Source organism: Cryptotermes secundus, unplaced genomic scaffold (assembly GCF_002891405.2).
Source record: "Cryptotermes secundus unplaced genomic scaffold, Csec_1.0 scaffold2444, whole genome shotgun sequence".
NCBI lineage: Eukaryota > Metazoa > Arthropoda > Insecta > Blattodea > Kalotermitidae > Cryptotermes > Cryptotermes secundus.
In genome coordinates, this window is record NW_019723340.1 from 474,489 (window position 1) to 487,794 (window position 13,306).

At 35.6% G+C, this 13,306-nt stretch overlaps 1 protein-coding gene across 2 annotated transcripts in view; it reads right to left on the bottom strand.

Annotated features, from left to right (window-relative positions):
• Positions 1-2,592: 2,592 nt before the first annotated feature.
• The window catches only part of LOC111861883 (catenin delta-2), a 113,901-nt gene continuing 103,187 nt past the window's right edge, over positions 2,593-13,306 (bottom strand). Inside the window, exon 17 of one of the 2 annotated variants that reach the window (XM_023846823.2) lies at positions 2,593-5,614. In XM_023846823.2, the coding sequence (XP_023702591.2) occupies positions 5,411-5,614 (204 nt within the window). In that variant the 3' untranslated portion in view covers positions 2,593-5,410. The remainder of the gene's footprint in view (positions 5,615-13,306) is intronic. The other variant, XM_023846827.2, reaches the window with a different exon arrangement.

The following is a 13,306-nucleotide window of genomic DNA, read 5'->3' on the forward strand; positions in this document are numbered from 1 at the left end:
TATTGATAGTAATTATTGTTATAAACATTAATGATAATGCTATTAACATAAATAACAATAATTATCCATTAGCAATGATCTGAACAGAATTACACAGTAATATACAAGACAAAAGACATGGTTACCCAGGTTAGGACTAAGTAACTGGGAACAAAACAAATATATGAATGACATTATCTTCCTTGCCTCTCTGGATACGCTACTATGGTTATCTGAATACACAGAAGAGTTTTCTCTCAACATGATAGGTTGTACATATGTAGGGTAGGACTGGTATTACGGAAACAAAAATGTGAGCGTTCACTGGATCATTGGCTTATTCCTTTAAAAAGAAAAGCTATGAATTTCAGAGATGACAACTGCAATACTAAAAACCTGGAAGGAGTGTTATGAAAATAAATCCACAATTTCCAATTCCTGTCTCCATGAAAACCTGCTACTGTGTAGTTATCAGAAGTCTGATATTCTGATGTTGCATTTTTCAGCATCCACGGGATTCACAATTGAGAATACTTCTAAGCAAATGAGTTTCATAGGCCATTATAATGAACACACCAATGAAACTAAGAGGTATATTTATAAAGAGGCAGAGGCAAGGGGGTATGAATAACCATCAGCAATATGTCACACTATGGGCATCTGCTCATGCTCACTACAATTGAAATAATGCATTCTTATAAAATTCAAAAGCATATATATACCTTGGGTATTGCAGAAATATTCTGATGAATGTAGGCCAGTACAAGCCAGCACTTGTGCTGAATGAAATGAGATTGTAAGAAATATGCACGTCATATTATATTTACTTGTAAAAATTGATATGTTATAAAAAAAATCCGCTGGTCACAGGAGCCAACCAGTCTGAGGCATGTACTGTCTTCGCTCACTTGGAAGCCGGGATCATGGGTTTGAATCCCACATAAGGCAGGGATGTTTGGTACATGCATGTGTTTATTCTCTGTTTGTGGTGTCCTGTGTTTAGGTAGAGTACTTGAGATGAGCTGATCACTCAGCCAAGGAGTCCTACCATCTATAAAATGATCATGAAACTGAAAATCAGAGGCCAGGGCCCAAGGGGGGCTGTAGAGCCAGTGGGGGAAAGAAAAGAAAGAAGGAAAAAGTTTGTAAAGTCATACCTTTCTGTCAGACTTAAAAAGACTAAAATTCTTGGTATTTATGGCATCGAAGAAATGAACAACGCCCCAAAATAAATTCTAAAAGAAAGCAATTCTGTAAAAATCATTATAATTAAAATTAATTACAGAGACAACATAATTTCTAAACCTATAAAAAGTCAGTCTGAATCCTATGCGCCGTAAATTTAATACCAAGAATGAGCAGATGCCCCAAGATCCACACAATGAACAAGAAGTATTCAGCCATATACATTACATTATGTGAAATGGCTGATATTCTCAACTACATAGTAATAACTGGAGCACTCTCTGAAATAAATGACCAGCAGAGCAATGGTTAACTGTCAAAAACCAGAAGCTGAAATGTAGGTACATAATTCACAAATTAAAAATTATGCATATTTACACTAAACATGATACCAACTTTGGACTAAAGCCCATAGCTAGTAATATGTGCTTGTAACTGAAAGCAGCATGAACTAGATGATCAGAAGAGATGCATGCATAAAGAAATGCTGTGTATCCATTGCATAAGCCTTCCAACATGTTTGCAGTTGTCTGGTCCTGGCAACAGAGTCACTGGCACACAGATATAATGGAATTATCCAGGAAATATGGACAAATTAAAAAAAATAAGTCAGTTCATTTAATAATCTTAAAACCAGATTTATTGAAACATGTGAGATCTGGGGTTCTCACGGCAGTGGCTATGAAGAACACTATCTTCTGGGATATGACATCATGCAGATTGATATAAGTTTCATCTTCTGTCAGGCTACAGAGCATCAAGTGCCAGATGATAGAATTCTTCATTTAAAAACTTCTCAAGAAATCATATCCAATCACATTCTCGTGGAATATCTCTTTATATTGTTCAAAACCTGCAGGAACAAATCTAAGTGAAAATAAGAGACACTCTCAAAGTATCATAAATTTTCCAATGCGATGGTCAATTTTTTGTTACAAACCTTTGTACTGCAATTACCTACAAACTTACAAAATGTAATTTAACATGAACATGCTATTCATGACATATACACAACTAAATGCTATATGTAGCTTATACCACCCTTACTCAATATGAATAAAATGATTTCATCAAAATGTAATTGAAGTCCTTTGAGACGCAACAGTAGAAATCGCCTCCATTTGCATCTGTTGAACCACCATGAACACAAAGAGCAGAGAAATTAGAATGGCTATTTTAATTCATGAGGTTCAATACTGAATAATTATGATGCATTTAATCTGAAAACTCTGTCCACAGATCTATATGTCACCACTGATTGATAAAAAAGCATATGAACTATACAAGTGAGTTTCTTTGCCAATTGGTATTATCATAAAAAAGCTGAATTAGGCATCTGACAGTTTCTGGAATGGGACCCGCTTTGATTAGAAATACCCAAATACCAGACGAAACTGAACTGGAGAAGAAAATTATGCATGGTCTCTCTAATAAAGGCATACAAATATGCTAACTGAAGAAATTTTAACCTATTATTCAAGCTAGAAATGTATTAAAGATATTCAAATATAATAAAACTTTTAATTAGTATGTCTTCTGTTTATATTCAATCTGACAGACATCTGCTCATCTACAATAATAGTTTTAATCTGAGTCCCTTTCTTAGGCATGCATTTTGACATAGAAAACAACCATCAAAAAAGATTCTCACAAGAAAAACAAGACTCAAGCACCAATGCCTTCATTGAAAAAAAACAGAATAAACATAAACATATAACTTCACTATAAAATCTCACTATATTGTCATATTAGTCTTTCACAAATGAATAAATTAAATTATGAGCAAAGTTTTGAACATTTGTATATATGTAACTGAAACTTATGCTCAGTTTCAAAAGCTGCCAATCAAAATCTGCTACACTTCATCTTACTTGTCCATTATCCAAATTACAGTTATGTTCAGTGGGTTAAACTGCAAACTCAAAATGAATGCCTGAAGATGGGTGTCTCTTTAATAAGGTCTTCTATATATAAAAAAATACAAAAAGAAACAAAATTACATATTCTGTGGATAAGATTGTTATGTATACATTTTTACATTAAGTTTAATTAAAACTCTTGTTCTTGTGAATAAACTATGCAAAACAATTTAACATTACATCGAGTCCCAACAGAATTTCATTTAGTTTGATCTTGACACACAGTACAAAACAAAAGTTTAAAATAAGAAGCCAGCTTATATATTACTTCTCATAGTAGTGAAGTAACTCTCACAAACTTCTAAACCTGTCAAATTTGAAAGCAAAAGTAATGTTTTAAGCTACTTTCTGTGATTTCAGTTTTCCATATTGTTTCTTAGTAAACTAATTCAACTTTCAATACAACAAAAGGCCATATTTCTTTTCAGCGTGAAAAAGAAATATCAGCATTTGTGCTGTTTGTATGACTTTTGTAAACCTATTTTAAGAACAGAGGAAACTGTTTTCTCAAACCCTGGTTTGTTTGCAGTTAAATAACATTTGAATAAGAAATAAGTTACTATAAAAAATCTATTGAGGCACTTGTAAAGTTCTATGTGTGTATAAGAAAATGTTACAATTATGCTCAAGGAAGGACCAAATCACTTCAGATGACATAAGCAGCATTTTCAAACCACACATAATATATTCACAAGCACCATTATAATGTCAATTTTCAAGAACCAATTATTAAAAACCTAGTAGCATATAATTTTTCTCCAGTGTTTGAAGAACCAAGTTATGCTGAAAGTAAAGAAGGAAATCTCCCAATATTATTTGAAAACAGACTTTTGTCATAATTAAAACATGTCTACACCATACACACACATTACAATTCAGACACTGTGAAAGGGTAAAATTCTGCTGAAGCACAGAATATACTTGAAATGCAGTGGCTTGGCTGTTATGCTACAGGGACAAATGTGTAGGTCTATTTCTAGCCATGCCACAACTCACCTTCCTTTGTGCAATGCAGAGATCTGTGTGCAAGAAAAGTCAAGTAAAAGCTAAAATATCAACAGGAAAGTATAATATAAAGTTAAAATAAAATTCAGACTTTTTAAATACATGTATTCGAAAGGTTTTGCATATTAGCATATTTTGATAGGATTAATTTTTCTGATATAGTATCTGTATTAAAATTTTATGTAACTTTCTGTCTAAGTATATCTAGGTATACTTACATTGTAAGTACATCTAAGTATATCTACATATATATATATATATGATAATTTACATATTATTTTAATGACAGCATATTATCTGAAAGCCAGAATATATAAGTGACATTACAGAAGATTCTAACATCAGTATGAACTCCACCCTCTTTTGACTTTTCCATCAAGATATATCCAGAAACTAAAGCACTGTCACCTACACTATAAAGGAATCCTCACACTTTGGTTCAACCAGTTTACACCATATTTTCAATCTGTACAGATTTAAAATTTTAAAGGATCAACATATCTGTCCAAAATTCATTCCAGTCACTTGTGATATTTCAAATCTTTGTAACTGTTGACAAAACAAACAAGTTGATAAAACCCAAAATGTGCCACAACCAGTTCTAAATATGTTTCTCCTGATGGCTTGTAAGATACTTGAGACAAATCTTCAAGACGACCACCTGTGTCTACATATCATGTGTGAGCTGAATACTACTACTGTTGGTGTCTTGCTTAAAAGGTATACACAAATATTATCTAATTCACTGTCTCCCATATGGGTAAATTATGGACATTCTGAACCATCTTCAGCTTCCCAATGGTAGGCATGTCCAAAGTGCCATGGGAAAAACACTAAACACAAAGGTGGGTTCCTCTTGTAGTTGTATCAGTACAATGACAAACATATATATCAATGGAATGCTCATTCTAACACCAATACACATATTTCTCCACATTTCCGATCAGTAGTAACCCTGAACCTGAGATAAACACTCATTAGGGGTTTTGGATGGCACTTTCACCAACCTGATAACAACAGGTCGCTCACCAGCACAGGCAAGACTGCTCCTGCCCCTCACACTAGATGATGGTGAAACGGGAGGATTCATAGCAATGCAGTCATTCAAATGACAGATATACCGGTACATATGTACAATTATTTCGTATGAGTATCAACTGTAAAATATACATTAATGATTTTAAAACAGAATGCTGCTGGATAAACTGAGCACTTTGTTTGCAGCCATCTGACATAAGGGTATGGTATAATATGTCTTCCAACTTGCTACAACACTTCAGCTATGGAAAAAGGTGAGTGTCCTGAAAGTGCATCTGTGGATCTCATACCCATGAATCCCCACCAGCTGGAGTACTCCTGTGGCCGTCCATCACCATCCCCTTTCCTGGTTCTTCATATCCCCACATGTCACCTGGACCTGGAGGGAGCTGGCCATCATATTGTGGCTGTGCGCCTGCCTCATACTGACGGTTCTTTTTCTTTTCCCGATTTACTTGAGCATAGAGAGGTTCACCTGGCTTGGCTAGCTGGAACAAATGCAATATAGGATCTTCATTAGCTTTACCAAACAGATGGAAATTTAAAAATTTGCCCTGTATGGGCTTTATTAAATACAAGTTACATGCAACATCTGATCTTGGAAATTTGCAGAATTCATACATATTGTTGAATATTCATACATATTCTTACAACAGGTGTTAAGCTGACATCAAATCTAAAAAAAAAATCTGTTTACATGGAAGACTATTTCTAAGCAATTAAAATGGAATACTGTTAAGTTACCCACACTACAGTCTGCAGATAAGAACATGGGAACTAACATCCAATAAATAATGTTTTATAACACAATACTGTTCTGCATAATATTGATGACAAGAAAACAAAAAGGATAAAACTGAAAATAAAAGAAACTGGAATACAAAATAATGTCAGGATATATATCAGGCTTCCTCACAAAGCATAAATTTTCATACTGATAAAAAGTGGTAGATTATACAAGGTTTTTGTTCAAACAATAAAATATTTCAGCAATGCCTCCACAGTTGGTCCTTACAAAAAGTCAATGCATGTCACTGAAAGGATGTAACTGTGTAATTAAACTTTAAGTTCCTTGTTGTTGTTGTTGTTGTTGTTGTTGTTGTTGTCCTACTATTTTTTTTTGGAATGGGAAATTAAATGCAAGAGTTAAAAATAAATCACTCAATGAAAAACTAAAACTGAGTATGTATTCCATTATCAGGTTGTAGAAACTATGATTAAAAACACTCACGGATCTGCCACTTAGCATCATTTGGCATTCACTATGCCTGCTGTGCAATAAGGAATGTGTTCATGCAGTCTTAGAGTGGGCTGCACACATGCTACACATTTCATGTCATAACCTTCCCTGTCTTTCTTTGTGTGAAACTACGGTATACATTTAATGTATATTTCTTCCATGTACAAATGTGATGGCCATATATTATTCTATATGCTGCTCATCTGAGTTTTGGTTATTTACCATTAATGTGCACCTGCTGAGATATGTAGCAGCAAATCTGAGATGAGGATGAAAGTGAATGATCAATGGCAGGGAAGGAAAAAACAATCAGGTATTATCTTGCCAATTTCTTCACTGAATGAGGAAAAGAGATGAAAAATATGAATCAGGATTTAATTGTTTGTTGCATCCTGTTGTGTATTTTAATGAATATTAGATTTAATTTTACCGACCACACAACATCAGAGGACGCCGAAGAACAACAAGACCTTCAAAAGTGAAAGTTCTGTCAATGTGATGAGTTGAAGTTTATTTCATGAACTGTTTAACCAAGTGGTAATATAACTAGTTACAGTGAACTAAATTTTAAATTTTAAATTTTAACTTTTAACATTTGTATTTTTAACTTCTATTTTATAAGAACTTGACACACATTATTTGAGCGTGGACCTGAACAGGATACAGGATCAAAAATAAGTGGAAAAATGAAATGTGATTGCGTGTGATTGTGCAACTGTGTTCGTACACCTGAGGATGACCTCTTGAGGTCGAAACATGTAGTGTGACAGTAAATTAAAAAAAAAAGTGTTGTGTGGTCGGTAAAATTAAATCTAATATTCATGAATCAGGATATTTAGTACACACAGGCAATGAAAGACTGTGGCACATGTCTCATCAGTGTTACACACAGTTTTAATAGCATACAATACAACAAGGGGTCAACACCACAGATGGATAATCTGACTCACTTCATGGAGCTGAGCCCTACTTGAGGAGCCACAAATTGTATAGCTACCCAAGAACTTCCCAGCAATTTATGGAACCCAAAGGTTAATTATCATGTTCACAAGAACCCTCTGGCGGTCCCTATCCTGAGCCAGATCGATCCAGTTCATAACAACCCATCCTATTTCTTTAAAGTCCATTTTAATATTATGCACTGACCTATATCTTGGTCTTTCTAGCAGTCTCATTCCTTTTGGCTTTCACACTAATACATTATATGCATTTCTCTTCTCCCCAATTCATGCCCTACTATTTTGTTCTCCTAGACTTGATCATTATAATTACGAGGGTCCTACTGAAAGTCATGAGCAACAACTTTTTGTAAAGTAACATGCTTTATTATTGACAAACCAAATACATCACCTCAATCTACAGACCTTACTTTATTTTTCCACATAATCGCCACTTCTCTGTACACATTTCTCCCAGCGTTCTGGGAGTCTGAAAATTCCCCTTCTGTAAAATTCCGTTCCAGCCATCCGAAGACACCGACGCACAGCTTTCTGAATTGCCTTCCTTGTCTCAAAACGTTGTCCACGCAATTGATCTTCAGAAATCCGAAAAGATGGTAGTCGGAGGGTGCCAGATCAGGGCTATATGAGGGGTGTGGAAGAACTTCCCACCCCATCATTGCAATTGCTTCCAATGTGAGGCGAGCGGCGAGGGAGCGAGGGTTGTCATGCAGGATGATGTTTCGTCCTGGACGTTTATCGCGCAATGCGTGACGGAGCTTGTGCAGTATCTGGACATAACGAGCAGCACTGATTGTTTGCCCAGGTTAAAGGAATTCAGCCAGAATAAACCCCTCTGCAGCCCGGAAGACTGTGCTCATCACCTTCGCAGCTGATGGCACTGTCTTTGCCTTCTTTTTTGATGGAGAATGCAAATGGTGCCATTCCATACTCTGCTTTTTTGTTTCAGGCTCAAAATGGTGACATCAGCTTTCGTCACCTGTCACAATACAGAGCAAAAAATCATCGCCTTCGTGTCGATATCTCTGAAGCAGTTCTGTGGTGATGGTTTTTCGCTGACCTTTGTGGTCTTCGGTCAATAACCGCGGGACCCAACAAGCACAGACTTTCCTATTGCCCAAGCTTTCAATCAACTACTGCACTGTGCCATATTCCAAGTTTTCGGGCTATTGTGTCCACAGTCACACACCTGTCATCTTGAATGAGCTCATCCACTCTTTCCTTGTTGCGTTCAGTTGAGGCTGTTTGAGAACGACCGCTCCAAAGCTCATTTTCGATGCTGGTGTTCCCATTTTTAAAATATTTCACCCATCTTCGAACACTGCTCGCACCCATGCACACACTTCCATAAGCACGCTGAAGTCTCTGGCGAATTTCTGCAGCAGGGATTTCCTCTTTCACAAAAAATTCAATGACAGCACGCTGGAAAAATTACATATCGTTGTCGGCCATTTTGTTAGGAGTGATACTGGTCACATGATGCAAGCTACTGACGTCACAAGACACTAAAGGCTAACACAAAAACTGGTTCCACCTACCACCGTACTCTCTTTCGTCTGATGTTCCCAGGTTGCATGCAAAAAAAAGTTGCTCATGACTTTCGGTACGACATACATATATCTGGTGATGTGTCTAAGTTCCAAAGCTCCTCATTAGACAGTATTCTGTAACCTCCTGTCACGTCATCTCTCTTTGGCTCAAATGTTCTCCTCAGCACCTTGTTCTCAAACACCCTCAATCTATATTCCTCCCTTAATGTCAGCAAGTTTCATACCCATAAGGAATCACAGGCAAAATTATAGTTTTGTATGTTCTAATTTTTTTTTCAGACAGTAGACATGAAGACAAAAGATTCTGGACTGAATGGTAGCAAGCATTACCCAAATTCAGTCTCCTCTTCATTTCCTTCTGAATCAAGTTTTGATTTGTTCTCGTCATTCCTACATATCTGAACTGTGCCACATTTTCATGCCATGAATTTGCACTGCATTCTGGTGAAAAGACAGCAACATATATTTAGTTTTCTCTGTGTTTACTTCTCGACCAAGCTCCTTACTGGTGTCAATTAAAGTTTCTGTGTTTTTCTTCATGGTATCTATATTATCACCCAGTAGGCTCACATCATCAGTATAGACCAGCAGCTGATATGTCCCATTTAATTTCAGTCCCACCTGGTTTTCCTGGACCTTCCTAAAAGCATATTGTAAAGCAAAGTTGAAAAGTAATGGTTATAAAGCATCTCCTTGTTTTAGACCATTCTGGATAGGAGGACATTGATCAGACAAATGTTTACCTATATGGACTTTACCATACCTTTCGCTTAAACACATTTTAATGAGCCGAACTAGTTTCATGGGTATCCCAAACTCTTATGAGAATATTGTACAACACTTCCTTCCTAAGTGAATCATACATTTCCTTGAAGTCTAATTTGGCTGATGTAATATCACATTGTACTCCCATTTTATTTTCCAGTATCTGACGAATGCAAAATATCTGATCAGTACCTTATCTGTTATGTTGAAACCCACACTGATGATCCACAAAAATTTCATCTATATATGGACTTAACCTTGTGAGAAAGATATTGGATAAAATTTTGTATGAAGCTGAAAGCAGTGACATCACCTGCTAATTACTTCACTCAGTTTTATCTCCCTTCTTGTGAACTGGTATAATAATAAACTCCTTCTACTGATCAGGCAATTTTTCCTTATTCCAAATATAATTAATGAGCTTACAGATCTCAGATGAAATGTTTCACCTCCTGCTGGAATTTGATCACTACCTGGTGATTTACACCTTTTCAACTTTGCAATAGCAATTTCAACCTCAAAAGGACTAGGATCAGGTACTAATGGCTCAGCTGTATGGATTTCTACCTGCCCAACGTCACTGACCCTAAATACATTCAGTAACTGAGAGAAGTAGTTCTTCCACCTATTCAAAATGTTGTGGGAATCTGTAAGCAGATCACCATTCTCACCATTCACTAAGTTACTTCTAGGTTGGTAACCACTCCTAAATTCACTTATTCCCTTATGCAGTTCTCTAAGGTTCTTGTTCTTACTGTTCCTTGCAAGCTTATTAATTTTGTCTTTCAGATATTCCCTCTCTTTATTCCTGAAATTCCTATTGGCTTCAGATTTTATATTGTTCAGATTATCCCCATTTTGGATCCTGTAACCACTGCAAGCTGGCTTGTTTCCTTTGGCCTAATAATTCTGAGCATCCTTCGTTGAACCATGGCTTATGCTTCTTCAACTCATAATAACCTAGACTCTGTTTTTGCATCTACTGAATTTATGTTGAAAGGTTGTAAAATGCTAATAACACATAAAAATGATAAAATTGTAGCACTTTTAAGAAAGAAAACTGAAGTTGCTGTGATAATTACAAGGGAATTAGTCTTTTACAATATACTCACCACAATAATACATAAACGGCTTACGAATATTTAAGATACATTGCTTGCAGAGCAACCAAATGCCTTCAGATATGGTAAATTCTGCACAAACAATATTTTTACAGTTCAAGTGAAATATAGAGAGAATTTAATTTACACGGCCATATTGATTTTATACATTATAAAAAGAATTCTTGACAGGATTAATGATAAAACTTTCTGTAGATATCAGAAAAACGGCACTACAAATACCTCACTCAAGTTATAAGATCTGTATATTCTGATACAATAATTCATTTAGATTTGGTGGGAATTTATTACAAGAAACTGGTGTTCATGGTGTTCAGAACACCTGCATAGAATGCAGAATACAAAAATATCAACAACAAAAAATACTCCCATTATACAACAAGTTTGCAAGAGGAATAAATACTGGATATCAAAGAAAGAATACAAAAGACATCAAGACTATGTCACTCACTAAAAAATGTATTTTAATACTTAAAATCATTAAAATGTCAATAGGACACTAAAAGTATATTTTGTACATTAAAAGTGATTATCAAAATTTCTTAAATGTCTCTAGTTTTACATGTATTCTTCTGGTTTTTATGACATGTTTCGGCCTCATGTGGGCCATCATCAGGTGAGTTTTCTTTTTGGGGAGACCACTGCACTGCACTTGTTCACTGTGCTCCTTTCATGCATGTCAATGTTTAGTTCAATCTCATGACTAGCCGTTGCACACTTTTGCGGCTATTTGTAGTTTTTGTGTATGTGTCACTATTGCGGTCTTTCTGTATACAAAAACAGAAATACAGAAAAATCACCTGATGATGGCCCATATGATATGAGATACAAAATGTAAAGTTTGAAAAAATTGCTAGCAACTTCTGCGCTTCACCTCTTTTATTACATCTTGAACTTAAGTTCCATGTGATGATCTTTTCAGTGAAAACATCTATCGCATAAGTTCAGACTGTTTTCTACATCCTGAAGAATTTTCTTCTAAATTATAAATAATGACGACTTAGTACAATCCCCCCCCTGAAATCTATGTGCTTCACAGGCAAGCATGAACCCTCTTCAAGACAGAGATGATCGCTAGACAGACATGCTGGTTGTTGGAACGGTTAATAACAAGGCAGATAATTTTGTGACCTCTGGTAATGATGTACTAGTAAAAATTGTTCCAATGAATAAATAATGGAAAGTATACTTTCAGAAAAAAGGAGACTCAAAAGATCATCATATGATTTCAATAACTGAAAAGCAGTACCTAGACACTTTTCAGAGTAGTGTTTAAAATTACCTAAGTCTACCAATGACAAGAACATAGAAAATTTCAGAGAATCAACTGGCCCACTACCCTTTCATAGTGTCAATTATTCTGTACAACAGCATACAATAAGCTTTCTTATTGTTATTATTCATTGTGATTTGTTGTCTCTTAGCTGGTAGTTTTAAGTGTTATTCACCTCCCTGTGCACAGACCTTTTCAACACTTGTGCTCTTCTGTAATAAAAAAAATTATGAAATTCTTCCACTTTTTTGGAACAATAACTCATGCCAATAATTTTGGTCTGCATAATTTTGAAAAGCTTTTGGCTTGCTGCCGAACTCTTGGAAGTACTTTCAAATAAAAACTGTAGTCAAAATCTTGTAAGAATAACAAGATTGTCTCGAGCAGAAATGTGCATTTCACCATCCCATTTTTGCTTGCTTAATTCATTTTGAGCACCAAGCAACTGCAGTCTGTCACCACTTCTTGCTAAGCTAACGCACAACTTGGAATATCATTCACTTCCTCCTTCCCTCCCACCCTCAAGCATACACTGTATTGTTTCTTCTAAATATGCCTGCATTCACAAATGGCTAGCATAAGCTGTGAGGAACTGGTTAACAAGCCTGTTGACAGGTTAGCTAAGGTGGGAGCCAGTGCAGCAGGTGCCTGTTCCTCCTGCCAGTATATGGAGCACCAATGAACATAAAAGTAACATTTTTATTTTATTCTGAGAAGTGCTAGCCAGGCTAACATGGTCAACATGTGTGCTCCACCAGTGATTTTTGCATCATGCTGTGGTACTACCTACAGCATAGACTTGTTGTATTGTACTGTCACTAGATAATGACCAATATTACACACCATCTTCACTCAAGTTGCATAAAATATGCATTATTTCTTGGCTATATACATGCTTCAACCTTGCTCAGTCATATGAGGCCCTATATACTTATTCCCAAACCACAAACACATCTCAGATATTTTTATATAGCTTTGATACAAATATCCATATAAGAGAGTCTTATATTAAAATTATATTATTAAAATTGAAGCTCTACATCATATATTCAGTTGTGATTTAGACATACTTTATGGCTTAATTTGTATTACATTACTTTATTTATTTCTTACACTGCACTGAATTGGTAGCTTATACTGCATGACATTGACCACAGAAACTTGTTGTAAATTGTTGTATTTTCCACTTTTCATCCTTTAACCGTCTTTTAGAACAGTATGTGCTTAATGCTTCTTAGCACATATCTTGTACTGAATTTGGATCTAAGGTTG